The sequence below is a fragment of the Nesoenas mayeri genome (assembly GCF_963082525.1).
Source record: "Nesoenas mayeri genome assembly, chromosome: 4".
In the NCBI taxonomy this organism is placed as follows: domain Eukaryota; kingdom Metazoa; phylum Chordata; class Aves; order Columbiformes; family Columbidae; genus Nesoenas; species Nesoenas mayeri.
Genome location: NC_137540.1, coordinates 28,525,755 through 28,543,944, shown reverse-complemented (window position 1 = coordinate 28,543,944; position 18,190 = coordinate 28,525,755). Strand labels below are relative to the sequence as shown.

Below are 18,190 nucleotides of genomic sequence, written 5' to 3'. Positions count from 1 at the left end.
ACTTCTGCTCTTGAAGCACACAAATAAATGCCTGCTGCCGTGGTCATCCAATGTCATTTTCTGCCCCTTAGGACAAAGACATATTGCCATTTCACGCTAGAGAGCCAGAGGGCCATCAATCACCTCTTCAACGGCACTACCTTCCAGCTCCGCCTTGCCGCATACGCGCTACTAATAATTAAATCCCAGACTGTAGCTTGCCGAGCAGCCACCAAGGTCTCCTCCTGAGAACATGCTCTCTTGCCATGCAACCAGGGAAGGAGATTGTTTGGAGCCAGAAGTGGCACTTGTCAAATTGGGGCTGGCTTCTGATGGAGGAGCACGACTCCAACATCTGCTCCCCGTGACACGTAGTGTTCAGTCTCATTAGGCAGGGTGCTGCAGATACTCATTACGGCAAAGGACGCTCGCTACGGATTCCAAAATCCAACAAACCAAAGTCAGTCAGCTACAAATCTCAATTACAGGAAAAAATTGTTACTGTTGCCAAAACTGTCAACCCAACACTGCCAAGTCCACCACTAAACCATCTCCATCAGAACCTCATTTCCACATCTATTCAACCCCTCCAGGGATGGTGATTCCACCACTGCCCTGGGCAGCCTGTTCCAATGCCCAACAACCCTTTCCAGGAAGAAATTGCTTCCAATATCCAATCTAAACCTCCCCTGGTCCAACTTCAGGCTGTTTCCTCTCATCCTATCACTTGCTACTTGGGAGAAGAGACAAACAGATAAGTCATCCTGCAGTAGCAGCACATCTCTCCTGCTGGACCCAGCTGTTGTTGCAAACGAGCTGCCAGACTCCCATTTCTTTGTTTGCAGAGCTTTGGTCATGCATGACAGTGCTTGAACATATATTTTCATTGTGGCTCTTCACATTCCTCTTCAGATTATCAAGTGAAACAAAAATACACAAAAGAGCGATATTGGAAAACTATTTAAGAAAAGGTCATTTGATGCCATAACAGCTTTTGTGGTTATGCAGCCATGGAAGTAGCTCTGCAATGTTCTGCCTGCACAGAGGAGACCAGATCTGTAGTTCAGAGCCAGGGGTTCTGCTCCAGTGTCAGGCACATGAAATGGATACACTGCAATGCAGAAAATCACAAGCCCGAAGTCTTCTGGCCATCAGAAGACTCTTCTTTCTACAGCAGCTGAGGCTGTTCTCACCCAAAGGTAGCTCAGGAAAAGGAGGACCATCCAGCCATTCTCCAAATCTTGATTTAAAAATCCCAAATGTGCACTTCACTCCCCAGGCTACCATGAGGAATGTCTACTTTCAGAAGTTAACTTCTTTTGCTCCAGTGGGGATATGCACGGGGGAAACCAGAATGTAGGCAAGGGAACTGGTTGGTCATGTAGTGGCCATGGGCAGATGTCCAGTTGCTTCTTGAACACTGTCAGGTTTGGGGTTGTGACACTGCCCTGAGGAGCCTGTTCCAGTGCTTCACCACCCTCTGGGTGAAGAACCTTTTCCTAATGTCCAACGTGAACCTCCCCTGGCACATCTTCCCGCCATTCCCTTGGGTTTTGTCATTGCTGACCAAAGAGAAGAGCCTGTCCATCCTCCCCTTCTAAGGAAGCTGTAGTCGCCACGAGGTCCCCCCTCAGTCTCCTCTTCTCCAGGCTGAACAAACCCAGTGACTTTAGCGGTTCCTCATAAAGCTTCCCCTCCAAACCCTTCACCAACTTTGTGGCCCTATGTTTTGCACTGGTAAGCAAAAGATGTGGTAACAGCTAATTTTGCTCACTCATCGTCCTCAACTCAGAGCTCCTGATGCCAGAAGCTCAACCTAAGTTTTGCATTGGTGTGACTATCTCCTGGTTCACCACAAAGTAGAAGGAACCTTGACACCAGATGGCTTCCATCATTACAAAGTTACTGTCACACAGCAATTTCCCTCCTCGGTTCTCATTTGCAGTAACAAACCAGTGTTGCAACGCCTACCTTAACTTCCACATGTGCCATCAGGACAGCAAAGTTTGTGAGGTGATTGCAGGAGCATGTGGTGTGTGTCTGGTTTGTTGTCAGGAGGCGGCAGCCCTGGGTGGACCAATACCCCGTCATCGTACGCTTTGTATAGCTCCAGAATGAACAGTTGGGATTGAAATTTTCTTCTGACTGCTGCAGAGAATAAATGAATAAATGCAATAAAAATGATAGGGTTTCAGCAATTCCTAAACGTGCTGGTTTTTTTTTTTCCAGAGGCACTTGGTAACTCTCAACCTTTAATTTTAGATAAACAATCAGCAGTAGTTTACACATGAAGTATTACTTGCCAACACCAGGGTAAGTTAGATTGTCATTGCTCTCTTCGCTAATGCAAACTTACTTCTTTGTTCTTGATTAATTTCAGCCGTAGACTAAATCCAGCTCTTCAAACCCAGATTGCTTCATTTGCATTGCAGAGCAGATAAACTAATTGCTTTAAGCAATCACCTTTTGCAATGACTGTGCTTGGCTAACAGGACTAGCTGTCCTCTTTCACTGTAATTCCACTTTCCTCTAATATCCCCTGCCACCATGATAAAATAATATTATGGTCCATTTTAATACATTGGTAGGTTTTTTTAATTACAGAATGACGTGTGTCAGCAACTGAGAGATGGGCATCAGCTCAATGGAGATTCTCTCTTTACTTTTATTAATGCAACGCAAAAAAGACGCTCTCCATAAATAATACCAAGTGCAAAGGAACACATTTATAATTTAAAATCTAATCAAGGACTGCTGAGGGCCTCACACCAGCCAACTTTTGCATCACTTTGTTTTAAAAACTGGAAAAAAAAAAAAAGAGCTTTTCAAACTCACTCACCTTGATGTGCTTGACCGTAAAGACCACAGGATCAGCCAGGTAAACCTTATTGCTGAATTCTTTGTTTATTGCTGCCGTGATGACTGGAGAGTTGACAATGACAGAGTGATTAGTTGACATTGCTTCTGTTCCCAACTTCATGCTGGCATTCTCCGTGGAGAGATAGGTGCCCAGGTTGTTGTACAACACGAATGCCACCCTGATTTCACCTACAAGAGCCGTAAGAGGTCAGATATCCAGGTGAACACATCGGTTTTTGTTCTAGATGAGAAATCTCTGAACCATCTTTAAAACTTCTCTGAGAAAGTGTGAAAGGATCCAGATGTGGCATACAAAAACACATCTTCTCCTGCCAATCCAGTGCAAGCTCCATTAATAAATTAAGAGCACCTCAGAAAAAGAGTGGGGGCAAATCTGGGGGAAAGAATCCCAAACTTTGCAACACAATTCCAGTCTCAAAAGAAGAGCAAAACAGAAATTATGTTAAAAATATGCACTTATTTTCTTAATTTGCCAGTCAGATATCCCCTCTTCCTCAAAAATCCCCACCATTAGTAAGCCTGCAGAAAATACAGGCTACCAGCCAACTGTTTTTTAACTGAAACCATCCAGTTCGCCTTCTGTTTTGCACATTATTTCACAGGCTATAAATAAGAATTGAACATAATTAGTTTGCCTTTATATATGTATTAGCTGTGGGGAGGTTTTATTTTTGTTTGTTTCCATAGGAATCACTCTCTTCAAATCCTACATGCAAAGGTACCAAATGCCATCGAGGAAGCCAAGGGCAAAACTCTCTTTCTGAACCACCGGACCAAACTTTTCTCTTTACAGCTGTCAGAAATTTGAGCAGTTTTAATGCAACTGTAACCCTGTTCTATTACTTTCTGTTTTGCCAGGTTAAATTTTAAAGGAACTCAGAAATAGGAACATGTCAGGCCTGTTAGGAGAAAGCCCGTCAGTTTGAAGTTGGGGCTATAGCGGAGCTGTAGACATCAACAACTGCATCTGCTCAAATTCCTGGGCTGGAAATAAATAGCTTGGCAGCACGAAGTCTGTTGACATAGAATATCATCTTTATGCTGTATCAGGAGGTTCATAAGCTTCAGAGAGAAAGGCACTGAAGATGTAAACTCATAACAGTTAATCAACCTTTTTCTGCTCTGTTGACGCATTACTAATATTTCCTCCTTTTGTTTCTTCCCCCTTTACATTTCAGATATTTGTATGGTGCCTCACTGTGAAGCAGTTTACTCAATCAAGCCTCTTACCCCATCTAAGATTCCTACTGCAGACAACAGCAGTTAAACGCTGGGCTCAGAAGCCACACCACTTCGGAATCTGATGCATTTTTACCAGCATGTAATACTTTTGAAGTCTTTGAGTCACTTCGCAATACAATATATTCCCCTTCGGCCAATTTAGCTTGCAGTCAAGGGCATGAGCAACTGAGCGACTGTTTAAACATGAACACTAATACTGTTCTTACAAATGGTTAAACACAAAATAATGCCTAAAAGACAACTGATTCATGAGGCTGGAGGTGCTGGACCTACCATTTCGACCATTTTGTTTCAGGGTGTTTGCTGACAGCTGAATGGAGCTCCCGTGGCCCATATTCTGGGGAAACTTCAGATCCTCCAGGTTCCCATCTGTGCTCAGTCTCGCAACTTCCAGCTCTGTTTGCAAGAGAGACTGACGCTAAGAAAAATCTCTGCTGAAATAATCTTCAACACGATACTTCAAAGCTACAAAATGGTGTTCCAGATCATTTGAGAGCAGAGGAATCAACTTAATGTTTCATGCTAGACTTGGTTTGGGCTCTTATTTCTTTTTAAATCTTTGCCCTGAAGAAGTTATAAATTTAATAATTAAAAAAAAGGCAAATAAATTCTACTTTCTGTGGATGACAGAGAGTAAACAAGAACCTCAGGATATTAAGGACTATGCTTAAAATGAAAATCTGAAAACTCTAGTCCTTTGCTACTGGCGATTGGTACTTTCTGTAAATGTTATCAGTGCTCGGGATCTGTATTCATAGAAATAGAAAGTTTTTCTCATCTTACATATGCACAATGGGAGTGCTGGTGCTTTCCATCATGCTTGTTTTTTAATTAAAATCAACAATCAGCCAAATTAAGACATAAATTTGCATGAAATGAAACACACTCGCATTGCAACAATCTCCCTGCGAAGCGGTGCTCTCATTGCTCTAGCACAGGTTTTGCCTTCAAAGCTAAGACTAATCAAGGCAGGTTAGGTGCTTGTTTTCTGTATGATTCCAAGGGTAGAGAGCTGCCTTATTCCTTCAGGCTCTTTCTGAGAGACTTCTAAGCCTTTTGGACAAAAGATCAAGACATCTAACAAATTGCTTTTCTAGGGGCCAAGGTTAAATCCAGGTTTCCCAGCCTTTCCCTCTGGCTGCTCTGGGGAGTTATGGGATCTGATCCTTACGGATGTTGTCAGTATTTTCCCGGACAATGTCAGTCTTCAGCAGGTTATCAGCCAGCACGAAGGCACTGTCCTCCACCGTGTCCAGTAATTTGGTGGCTGCACGTTGCTGTTCGCTTGCGTTCAGGTCCCGCCAGGCATTCAGAGCCTGTGGCTGCAGGAGATTGTTCACTGTCTCCACCATGGCCTGCAAGGGAGAAGGACAGAGTGAGAAAGGGCTCTTGGAGAACCTTAAGCACCATTGAGACCTGTGACACATGCTTGGTTTCCTCCGCCACACACATCAGTTACACGGACAGGACAGCATCTCGTTTCCCCACCCATCAGGGCAGCCTGCAATGGAGCTAAGCATCATTTATCCTCTCAGATATTGGAAATATTGAGTTTATTCTAAAGGCAGGCTGGGAATAGCATTTTTCTGCTTCTGTGATCAGCGGCTCTGGGCTTGGAGTAAGTAGGAACTAAGGGTAGGTGTGGGGAGATGAGAAATTGTTGAGGAACCATGCAGGAAAACAAATTTCAACACTCATCAGTGAAGCAGGTTGCAGCTACCTGCAGCACTAGAATTCAGGAGTTAGGGCTGGGGCACCCGATTTAGCATCTACAAGGGCTAAATGTTTCCCACCACATAACCTCTGGCCATGAATACACAGAGTTGGTTCATCTGGAGAAGCAGCAGGTAGCCATCGAGATGTACAGAAAACACTCCATTTCAAACAGCTCCATTCAGGAAGGAGTCAGCTCTGCAGTAACAACTCTGATTCCTCCTGCCAGGCACCTACTGCCCCAGGCTGCAGTGCACAAAGGGCTCTCCCGTGGAGAACTTCCCATGGGTTCATCTGGACGAGCAGCCAGGATCATCTGGAACACGTTCTGGCCTCAAAATTGCTAAATTACAGCAGTAGGGCCTACCTAAACCTGAAGGCTTCCCTCAACCTAAAACTCCCGCCTAGTTACCAACCAGAGATGACTCAACTACCTTCTGCTAACACATTTTTAATGAGACTCTCCACACCCGTTGGTAGAACTAACTGTACAGAGGAGATGAGGAACAAAAAAAACCCCACTCCTGAGAGTGTTTCTAAACCCATTTGTACAATGTGATGTGTAAAAAGAAGATACGCTACAAAAGGACAAGGGATGATAGGTTTAAACTGAAAGAGGGGACATTCAGGCTGGACATGAGGAAGAAATTTTTGACCCTGAGGGTGGTGAGACACTGGCCCTGGTTGCCCAGAGAGGTGGTGGATGCCCCATCCCTGGAGACATCCCAGGCCAGGCTGGACAGGGCTCTGAGCAACCTGATCTGGGTGAAGATGTCCCAGCTCATGGCAGGGAGTTGGACTGGATGAGCTTAGAAGGGCCCTTCAACCCAAACCATTGATTTCCCCTCCCCAGTAGCTACTGTCCCGGTCCATTGATTAACACACAACATTTCTCTTGAGCCTCACAGTTTGGTTTCTCAAATTCTGCAGTAACCCACACTTCAACTAACAAAGCAAACTGAAATGACTGAAAATCTCCTCCTCTGCAAAAGTCTTTTTGCTGTCAAGTCTTTATGATCCAGGACTGGAATTGCTTTCTCATTTGCTGCTAAGTGGAAATTATTACCCATAAATAAATTTCTTCAACTGATTATTAAACTGATTTTCCTAAATAGTCTAAAATTCACTGTTAACAAACTGAGCATGTGCACACGAAAAGCTGGTTAACCTCAACAGTCAAGAAGAAATACTCAAAATGCATAGCATTTAAGTGTGTTGTGTTTTAAAGTCTGGAAGCCTGATCCCTGTAGCTCCTTAATAAAATTCTTCAGTTTACTTTTGTAGTTTTTCTCTTCACAGGCAAAAAGGTGTTATTCTTTCCCAGTGACCAAAAAGCTTGACTATTTTGCTGTGCAGGTTCTACTCCACGTGGTGTTTTCTTGCAAAGAAAATGGAGATTTTTCTCCCCATTTAATTCTATCAGTCAGACTACAATTTTGCCTTACTTGTATTTAGCTCAGCTACTACTGGTGTCTTTAAATTTCAGCTAAAACACCACCCCGAATACTTTTATCAATATCTGAACAGTGGAAAGAGACTCTGTGGCGGATCCAGCTTCTGGCTCTGGATATAAAGGTAACATGTGTTTGCCAAAACATGAAACAGATGCTGAAATATTTGTGTTACAGTGAAACATCTGCTGCAAAGATTTTTCCCCAGATTTTTTTTTTTTAAATATTTGGACATGCAAGATTTGATGGGGCACACCAAATAGTCCTAATGTGCTGCCTCCAGCACAATGTGTGCTCCCCACCCCTTGGTGAGCATCCTCTGGATACTCACCTAAAACCAGCCGCTTGATGTCACTCTGGATGCGGGGCTTGATGCAAAGCCTCCAGAAACACTTCCAAGGACTTTGGGTCAGGTGTCTAGCACAGACAGAGGCAAAGCCGGTAGACTATCTTTGTTGGTATGACATCCGAGATGAATTTAGCCCATAGCTTTTCCCAGAGGGTCACTTCTCTCACCTGCCTCAGTGCATTAATCAAGTGCTCCCGCATTATATTTCGGAGCATGGCACTTCATTACAGCTGAGTGCCGTGGGTTGAAGCCAAGGAGATGAGGTGCTAATGAAATGTTTGTGTTTTGGACAGGAGCTGAGGTAGGTGTTTAAATGAAACAAAACAGCTGTTAAAGCAACTACATCTCTCGAGACCGAGAGGTCAACTGGGAAAAGCTGTGCAGGGAACTGCAGGAAGGCAGGAACACGGGACAAGGATCAGACTATGTCTTTGCATTTAAGCCAAGCTGTTGTGGTTTAGGTGGGTTTGGCACCCGCTCTGGTTGCTTCGTGGTCTGCTGAAGCTCCACAGAAGAAGCAGCACTGCCAATCTCCCAGTAAAGCATCTCCATGACCAGCAGAAGGAAGGTTAAGAGGACTTTTGAAATGAAGAAGGCATGAGATCAGTGAGCTGATGGTGGGCTTGGTTTTACCTGAGACCCCTGGTGATCCTGCTAAAGCTAGGGACTCTCAGAATGAGCTAGGGAAGGTCTGACCTAGTTTGATCCCACCTAATGCAGGCAAGGCAGGCACCCAGACACTCTCTAGTTTTTCTCCCCACTAAAAACAGAAGTAGCTGCAGCAAGTATCATCCCCATCTAGGTGCCTAAATTAATTAATCCTGTCCCTGAAGGACACAACACACATGAAAAGGTCAGATGAAAGGTCCACTGAGTTGAATATACTCTTTCCAGCAGTGGCTACACCTGGACATCGAAAGAAGAGCAAGAATGCACTGAGCACCCAAGACAAATCCCATGATAGTGATCCCCTTCGTTATGCAGTTATACAGCACCACAGTTTGTGCATTCAATGTAAATAAATGTTGATAAATTGCAGAGGGAGATTTTTTTCCCAAATACAGGCATATGCTCATGGCTTCTTGATTTCGTCTAAAGGTTATGAAACAGAAACGAAATGTAAACCTTCCTTCTCAGACATAAATCGGTAGTAAAAGACGCACTGTCAAAAGGTAACTAATTAGCAGCCTTATGGTAATTATATATTACCAAAAGACTGATTGTATATATCCCACTGATTTCCATAAAACTGAATTTTACTTGTTCATTTATTTTTCTCTTCTCTGCCTCTAGAAATGTCTGGTGAGAATATCTGGCTATGTGAGACACAGTTTAAACCTAGAAGGGAGTCTATATCCAGTGATACCACACCCATTTATTTACCTCTCACAGTACCAACAGCCAAAGCGCTGCTCCCTGGCAAAAGCAGATGCTGTGATGTAAAATCTGTCTTTAATTGGGAACTAACACTGGAAATGGCTAAGATGTTTGACCTACTCATCTCATTGCCAAACTGGGGACCAGTCCACATTGTGCCATGGCATTTAAGCACAGCCACCCTAACCTTGGAAAACGAGCAGCTCTCCTGGAGTTAGGACATCTCTCAAACTTTATTGTTCATTTTGAACTCTTGCTGAGCAGCTGATAGAAGGGTAACTTTCAAATATGTAGTTTGGTCTTGCTTACAAGTAAACAGAACACATTGTATACATTATTTGCATGGAAACTAAGTCCATGTCCTACCTCCTATAGCAGTGGCACACGGCATTAAAGCACTGCTTCTGCAATGACATCTCTCCTTAAAATATCTGCATTTTATAACTTTTAAAGCCCCATCTTATACTGCTAACACTTGTCTTCCTTGATCTCATGGGAATATTTGATGCAAGGTGCTTTCCAAAATTAGGATAGGAGAAGCGACAGTAGCAAAGCTGTGGTTTGCATCCTTAGACTAAAACCATGGCTGGTGTGTGAAAGAAACATCGCTTGTGATCTGAGGTTCTGGGTATTGCTATCCCACTTTTTAAGGTTTGAGATTTTATAGCAAATGAGTGGAGGAAAAAAAAGCACAAGAAGCCTTTCAGGTCCCCAGTGTGCAGTGAAAATTAAAAACCTGTCAGAGGGTAGATGCACTGAAATGTGGATATGGTTCAATCATCACAATGTTACCCTCCTTTTTCTTTTTTTCCTATTGGAGAGCAGCAGTACTTTAGAAAAGCTTACCTACTTCCTTGCTTGAGAACAGCTGTTTTTATTCTGTATTCACACAGAATGCTAAAACAAACCCTCTTCTTACACTATCAATATTTGCAAGCCTCCAAACTAATTGAGTTAAAGGCACAATCGATGCCATTGACGGCAGATTCTGCTGGAAGTTGTACGATTCTTGCCTCTGGCCAGAAGCAACAGTGCAAGAGAAACTGTCATCGACTGTGAGTGTACCTGGTGCAGCCAGAACAGGCTTTTTGAAGAAGAGGATGGGGATGAAATCATGGATGTGGTCATGCAAGGAGCTGCTCTGGCAAGGTTATTACATCAAAAAGGAAATAACATGTCTTTTTATCGTGGACAATGAATGGCACCTCAAACCCCTTACACAGGGGTCACCAATCAAACGGTCACCTGCTCTGTGAGACTTGGAGCAAAAACAGATTATTTCTTCAGCTTCCTAAACAAGGAAAACACCATTTTGGCTAAATGATGGCATTAAATCCTGTTTCTTAGATGAGAAGTGCCTTCCAATCTGTCTGACAAGGTTCTTCACTCTTGGATAGTTTTTCACCTTGTAATTTATTCTTTTAATTCCAAATTAAAATCTGCCTCTTGTCAAAGTGTAAGTAAGCACACTGGAGACAATTTCTTACAGGGAGGCCTAGTCTAAGGCTTTTTACAAAACAATAAGATCATCACAAAACAATTCTAATATTCGCTAAAATGAACAAAGACATATTTAGATTGAAACTAGCTAACTGCAATGAGTGGTTAAAAAAAATCATTAGAATATCTATTGCTCATCTCATTTCTGCCTTTAAAACCAACCCAGAAGCACCAACTTATGTCTAGTACCAGATTTCAGCTGGGGCTACAGGAACTGCACTGACTCAGAAACGATCTGAATTTCAGGGATGCTGAGAACCCACTGCAGTGAGAATAAAGCCACTGACCTTTATTAAAATTAGGCCATCTCCAAAATGCTTAACTGTGGAATTAATGTTCTTGCACTAGGTATGCAAGGTTTGCAACCCTGGCCTTGAAGTACCAATAATCTCCTAATGGGAGCACACAAAAAAATACAAGATCTGAGAAATAAAAGAAGGTTACAAATTACAGGTTATGGCTTTGCTTTGCTTAGTATCCAATGAAGAATATTTTAAGGTCAGAAGGCATCTGTAGGACTGAAATAAAAGGAATTGATTGGGAAGAAGGAAATAACATATGATCTGTTTCACCTAATGAGATCTTCCCTGCAGAATAAGCTGAGAACCACGTTTATGAATCATCTGTATTTCCTGCCCTGCTGTTCGGGATTTGAGACTATATGAGCAACTGTTAGAATAATTACACGTAGGAAGTGAGTAAAGCTGTTGCTAGAAAGAAAAAGGGCTTGCAAACGAGAAATGCTTTTTACAGAGCATTCAACGCCTTCAAGGGAAATTCATGAGATATCCTTTCCCCCGTCGGCCCAAGACTAAGCACATAGCAACACAGAAAATGTGATTTTTTTTTTCAGTATTGCTATATTACATGTGGATGCATTACCATAGGTGTAGCTCAGTTGTAGGTAGAGAAATATTTCTATGAAGAATTTGGAGTCTGGTGACAAAGCCAAGGCTGCCACTTTGATCCTCCTCTCCCCTAACAACGGGCTCACCGCCGCAGAAGCAAGCCGGGTAGTGATTTCTGGTTTTGCTTTTGCTGACACAAACCAAGTGTGGGCTTCTCAAGCTGTGAAGTATATTAAATTCAATGAGTTTTAACAGAGGGGTTACCGAACCCCAGAACCGCACTGCAAATCATGCTTCTTTCAGCTGTCCTTTTAATTATATTAAAGGAAAGTTTGGGGAGCTTTGATGCTGATGGGCAAACATCTTGATCTCTTGAAAAAGCTGCTAAAAGTGCTCCCTGAAGCTATGGTTAATATACGACAATGGATGCACACTGGTAGCCAATTTCCTCCTCACAGGCCATGCAGAATAGCATCAGAAATCGAGCGAATTATTAGATGACCCTGAAAGTTGTTTGACATGCATCACAGAGTTCTTTGTCATGCAGCCAATTAAGTGACCAAACACAGAACTCAAAAATCCTCTTTAATTTGCCACTTTCTATATAGCTGGGAGTGAGAGCCTTTCTTGTTGCAGGCACAACAAGGACACAAGTAAACAGCAGCATAATTCAATTTACGCTCCCCCTCAGAGCCGCAAGTTTCTTTCGTTTAGTCCTCAAGGGTGTTGGGACCAGCCATGCAAGCAAGAAAGAAGTGGGACAAACAGAATTAATCCACTTTAAATATTACTGGTGAAGTCTCTGACTCTCTGCTGACAGCTACTAGGTTGGCAAAAAAATCCCACAACATGTCTCATTCTACTCAGCTCTAAACTTAATGCCTTGAATCCTCTGAGGAAAGCCTTTCATTTTCCGCTTAGTACAGCAATTCTAACAGCCCACATTCCAAGTGTGAAGCGTTCAGAAAACTTTCAGAACCAGAAAGACAATATCAACTGCAACCACCCCCTACTGTCTGCTACCTGGAACCAGCTTCATTGGTGGCTCCGAGGACATCTGTACGCAGAAACTCTGGTGATCTTCACACACCTCCATAATCCTCACCATTTATTGTTCAGATAAACCCAGAATTACAAAACAGAGCATACTGATTTACAGAGGAGCCTGAAGGATCACAGAATCATTTTGGTTGTAAGAGACCCTCAGGATTATTGAGTCCAACCATCAACCCAGCCCTGGCACTAACCCATGTCCCTAAGAACCTCATCTCCACATCTGTTCAACCCCTCCAGGGATGGTGACTCCACCACTGCCCTGGGCAGCCTGTTCCAATGCCTGACAACCCTTTCTGGGGATAAATTTTTCCCAAGATCCCATCTAAACCTCTCCTTAGCCAATGGAGCATCTTTCCCAAGCCACTCACTCCATCCATCTCAGACATCCACCTTGCTCAGCTCAGTCTAGTTGACTCTTAGCATCAAGAATTGAAGCCTGTGTGGCAGGCTTGTGAGTGAAAAATACCCCAACGATTGTCTGGTTTTTATACTAACGGGTATTTAGATTACCACCTGTTGGGTTAGTTCTTGTTGGATTTTTGAGACAAAAAGGATCATTTACCACATCTCCAACTGAAGGAGCACCATTTGTAAAATCTGTCTCTGGCAAATAGAATCCCTGAGCTTTTAACTCAACAAATATTGTGACATTGCACAAACTAAATCAATATTTGCTTTATTTATAGAGTTACTCAGAGAGATGAAATGATAATCTGATATGGAATTCCCACAGTCTCATCTTTGAATAACTCACAAAATTGCCAGATCTGTTTAAATATTTATTTGTATTATTCATTCATTTTGGGCTAGGGAATGCAGGGCTGAAGGTACATTTCCAGCCCTGTGTGCCAAATTCAGCCACAGATGCTCTTCATGACAATGGGATCATGTCAGCAAGGTTGAAAACTATTTTCTCTACCATCAGTGGTGTACTTTTCAGTGACTTCCCATCTTCCATTGATTTCACAAGGTCCAGGACTTCCCCATTTAAGATTTCCTGAAAAATCTCTGTTAAATTGCCTTAGCCAGCCCAGATGTTTCGCTGCCTGGTAAAGGATATATCTGTAGTGACATTTAATTGCTATTACAGACAAACTCTCCCTCATAAGATTTTTTTTTTTTTTACTTCAGCTACATGATTTTCCAAATGGAAACATACTGTACAAAAATATGTCTAGCTACATTATTTTACTTCCGTATAATACACAGAGCAGAGCTGGAAGAGTTCAATTAGGTCATCTCATTCATTCTTCAAGCCCTCCATTATGGGAGTGTCCTCTTCAATTTATTTACCAGCTTTGTCCATGTTTATACTAAACAGCTCAGGCAATGAGCTTTCATCATTTTTTGTCTACTAAAGAGGTCAGCGCATGATTAATGTTTCGATACCCCAGCCGCCTTTCCAAGTGAAAGGGAAGGAGCCCTTGAAATTAAGGATAAACTGAATGCCCTACAAATCTAAACTGTCTAATCCCACACATGAAACAAAATACCCGTTCACAAAATAAAGCAAATACCCACTATAGGCAGTTGGATTCTGCAGGAAAATTCAGGTATAGACAGCTGCCCATTTTTACACCCCTGTATATTATACATACACGTATAAAAAACAACCAACCACCCATAAGTACAACATCAAAGTCAATAAGCATGAGATAGAAATTAGCAGGTAAAACTTTCATATTTCTTAAAGCAGCATTAACTCACCCATCGCAGACAAACAGCTTTATATCCAAGTCACTGGAGCAAATGCTCTAAGGCAAGGTGACAGGATAAATAACATAACCTGAGGCCTCATGCTTGAAAAGCCTACAAACAGGTCTTCCTGAAGCACTGGGGCTCGACTTTGTTCACGTAAAACACAATATAAGCCTATTTCCTCGTGAAATTTGTTTCTAAATTTGCAAGTGTAAGAGGTGAAGACGTAAAAAAAAGGCAGGCAGGAATTATATGAGTGACATGCCGTAAGTGAAACCCGGCTGGTTTGGAGACACCTTCACGAGCAGGAGGTTTGCGTTCTTGTTTTGCATGTGTCCAGACTGTCCTGCTGAGCCCGACGGGTCTTGTCAGATCTTTCCTGTAGTTTTTGCCATTTTCTGGTTTAGAGATTTTACCTGAAATTTTTGTCAAGTCCACAAGCAATCAGGCAGGTGGGAGGAGATGAAGAATGAAACTATTATCCTGTAACCTTAACCTTAGAACCTGCTGCCACAAAGATGGGAATAATCAGATTATTCATGAGACAAGACCCACTTCACAATCATTCAGTCAAACAACTGGACATGTTTATTAAAAACACAAGAAATACCTGGACATAGGCCCTGCAAGAGCGCTCCCTTTTCTGAAGCTGAGTCCATAAAGACAGCAGATTAAAGACGGAATAGAAAAAACAAGTTAGTGACAGAACAAGGAAAAAAAAAAAAAGAATTGAAGAAAAACCGCCTTATGCTAAAAACCTCATTTCTCTTTTAACCAGCTGCTGCAAACCAAACAAAGCAAAGGCAGCATGCGAGTTAGGCTGTGGCAGAAGGCTCCAGAAAGATGGGTTAGACCTTTTTCAGTGAAATAAAGCACAGGCTGGCAACTTTGCAAGAGCAGCTGTTAGATGGGAGCAGGCGCAGAAGTGGAGATGCTCACAAGACAGCATTTTCCTTATGGCTTGGAGATAACACATGGTATTCCACCTCAAACAAGGCTTGAAAGGACAGGGCTGATGCTTATTTACCTAAGAGAAATGTGAACTCTGCAGTCAGACAGCACGGTGTGCCAGAACCAAGCTTTGGATGAACGGGATTAATTCCAGGGAGCAAGGAGCAGGACGGCATTGTGATACCGGATGAAGTCGCAGGGACCTGTCCCAATACACCCGCTGGGGTCTTTGGCTCAAGGCAAAACCTACAGCGCTTCAGCTTCACTGCTGTGAGCTTGCTTAAAGCCAGGCTTAGCACATGGCGAGAGCGATAACACATCGCACCGCAGGGGAGAGCATTGCCCGGGGCTCCTGATAGCGTAAAGGGCTGCTGAGGAGGACATAACCATGAATTTATCTCCCCTATGGATTAAACTGCTTCTTCAGGAATGAATTTTCCAGGCCTCTCTGATACCGAGTTGTGTTTTCCTTTGTGATTCCTGGGCCTAAATGCTTTATATGCTGAATAATTTTTCCACAAAGGATCTCACCTTTTCCGTAGGAGCCATATTTTTCACCGTGCTTGGATATGCACTTGTGTGCCTCCTGCCTGATATTCATGTGATGAAATTTAAGCAGGCACCAATTTACCTCCCTAGGATTTTGTAGGCTGTCTGCATCGCTGCAAACTAAACCCTGCAAAAACCTGGCTGCTGGCTTTGCTGGGTTTGTTTTTGCTGATGTGCCTGGGTTGGAAATGGCACATCAGTGAAAATTCAGGGTAACTTATGCTCCCAACTCACAGCACTGCAATCCCATCAGTACAGCTAATTTTGTGCCTGAGAGTTTTGAGGCTCCGAAATAAACAAAATACACCCAGGTATTGCAGAATGCCTAATTTCAATATCTAATTTATCAATTTGTAACAGTAGAAATCTTCCTCTGGGTAAACTTGTCCAGTGCGAAGACTTAAGAGAAACAAACGGAGATCAAAGAAAGGCTTGCTGAAAATTACAGAGCTATCCACTCAAGGGTCTCGTCAGTCTGCAATACAACAATTATTACCTTAATTAAGCCTCATCCAATGGAAAGCATAACGCTTTTGTGACAGGGAAGTAGTACCTGACAGATGATGGCTTTTAAAAATTCCGATCATGCCAGTTTATTTCAATTCATTGTGCATCAGCTTGTTAAAAAAAAAGTACAAAACAGCACAGGTGATTACTGTCAGATCCCCAGATTGCTTTAATGATTAAAAGAATATTTAATGGCTAGTGCTTACTTTATTCTATTCTTTCTGACTAAACAAAACTCTGCAAATGATTTTTTTTTTTTTTTTAAACTCTTGATCGGTGAAGGGGAAAATGCTTTTTCTTTGTGCAATACTACTTCCAAGCTGAATTCACGCCTTCTTCAACAAACACAGAGCGGTCGCTCTTCTAAAGAATTAAGTAGGGAATGAGAGCACGCAAATTACCGAGCCTGTCATCTGGATCACTGACTCACATCGCTGTTTTGCAGGACTCCACGCAGTCCCGAATTTTAATGTGGAGTGGAACTGATTTGTAGGAGGACCTGCTTGTGCAAAGCTGGTGGCACGGGGGGAGGAAAAACCTACCTGTGATACAGCCTTATTTCACATCATTAAGACAAATATCAGGACATAGGATATAAAAAAGATGAAAAATATGTGCTGGCAAAGCTGAAGTGACAAAATATTGGGTGTGACTAGGGCATGTTCAGAAAAGCAAGCGTGAAACCCATTAGTAGGTGACATTAATTGCTGGTTTTACCTGACATCATCAGGCATCACCATCATTTCAAACAAAGAACTGTGGCATGATTATAACAAATAATGTTATGCTGATGTAACAGTTAATACCATTATTATCTATGTTGTTATAAAATAGCTGGAAGCAGTGCTAATTAAAAGCATCGAGATAAACCCAATTCACGGCACATGCAAAGCACATGAGATGCAGGACTTCAGTTCCCTCTAATCTTAAACAATCCAGAAGCCCTTTGCATTTAAAACAGAGTTAAGTCTACAATAATAACTTACAAGAAAAACACAGCTTCATGTATTTCTCTTCAGAAGACAAACAAGAAATTTCAGGCTTAGCTGGGATCATTTATTCCCTCTACAACCTTGGGACCAAGTTCTGTTCTCACTTACAGGGCTGTCAGAACAGCTGAGAATAAAATTTGGGGTTTTATTTGAACTGGATGGCCAACAGAACCATGTGCTTGTAGCCACAGAATTCATCTGCTCCTTGATCTGGTGACCAGACCTGCACAATTCACCATCTGAATCCTATACAAGTCCTAGCCCCTACGTTAAGGTGAAATTCAGTGATGAAAGGGGCCTTGGACTAAGGAAAACCTCAACTTGAACTGGATTCTTACAGACTCCACAGCCAGGATTTCCTCCCATGACTGGCAACTTCTTGCACCTTTAGTATGTAGCAATTTCACTTAGTTCTGGAAATGACAAAAGGAACTAATAATTCAAACGGGGGGCACAGAAACCACAGTGTCATCATGCAGAAAGGTGCTTCTGGGCTAAGTCAGAGATCATCACTAAAAACACCCTCTAATACTAAACCATACCGAACACCTTAAGCATTAAGTATGCTGGCACATTATGTGCCTTTGATAATATACCTCCAGTGTAAATAAATGGCTCTGTCTGCTTTTTTTTTTATATTCATGCATATAAGCTGCCATTTGACCTTCACATCCAGTATCTTGCAATGTTACAAGATTTTAAAAAAATAAAAATAAAAAAAATTAAAAAAATCAATATTCAGACTCTCTCTGTCTCTTGCTGCTTTAAATATTCACATTTTCTGGATCATATTACATGGCATTTCACAGACAGATTCAGCACTGGAAACACTGGGCAAAATTCTGGTCTCAGTCACGCTGGCACAAATCCAAAATAATTGCCGCGAAGTCACTGGAGTTATTCCCATATTGAGCTGTGAGAGCTGAGACCACAATGAGGTACCTGGAGTTCATATCTCAACACATCTACAGGTATACATTTCCCAGAACCAATAGTACAGTTGGCATTTACAACTGTTTATTTTCTCAGCAAAATAAAACACACTGCAAACGAAAAACTGCCAGGTACTCTTGTCTACTAAGAAAGAATCACTGCTCT

The 18,190-nt window shown here is 42.3% G+C and overlaps 1 protein-coding gene across 17 annotated transcripts in view; it reads right to left on the bottom strand.

Moving 5' to 3' along the window:
- Nucleotides 1–18,190, bottom strand: part of ADGRL3 (adhesion G protein-coupled receptor L3) — a gene marked incomplete at its 3' end in the record, with an annotated part of 226,145 nt that overhangs the window by 45,471 nt on the left and 162,484 nt on the right. For 13 of the 17 annotated variants that reach the window (XM_080343264.1, XM_080343265.1, XM_080343267.1 and 10 more), the window contains 5 exons: nt 14,704–14,742; nt 5,273–5,456; nt 4,375–4,497; nt 2,819–3,027; nt 1,951–2,127 (listed from right to left, as the gene is read on the bottom strand). In XM_080343264.1, the coding sequence (XP_080199390.1) occupies nt 1,951–2,127; nt 2,819–3,027; nt 4,375–4,497; nt 5,273–5,456; nt 14,704–14,742 (732 nt within the window). The remainder of the gene's footprint in view (nt 1–1,950; nt 2,128–2,818; nt 3,028–4,374; nt 4,498–5,272; nt 5,457–14,703; nt 14,743–18,190) is intronic. The other 4 variants (XM_080343270.1, XM_080343256.1, XM_080343255.1 and 1 more) reach the window with 1 other exon arrangement.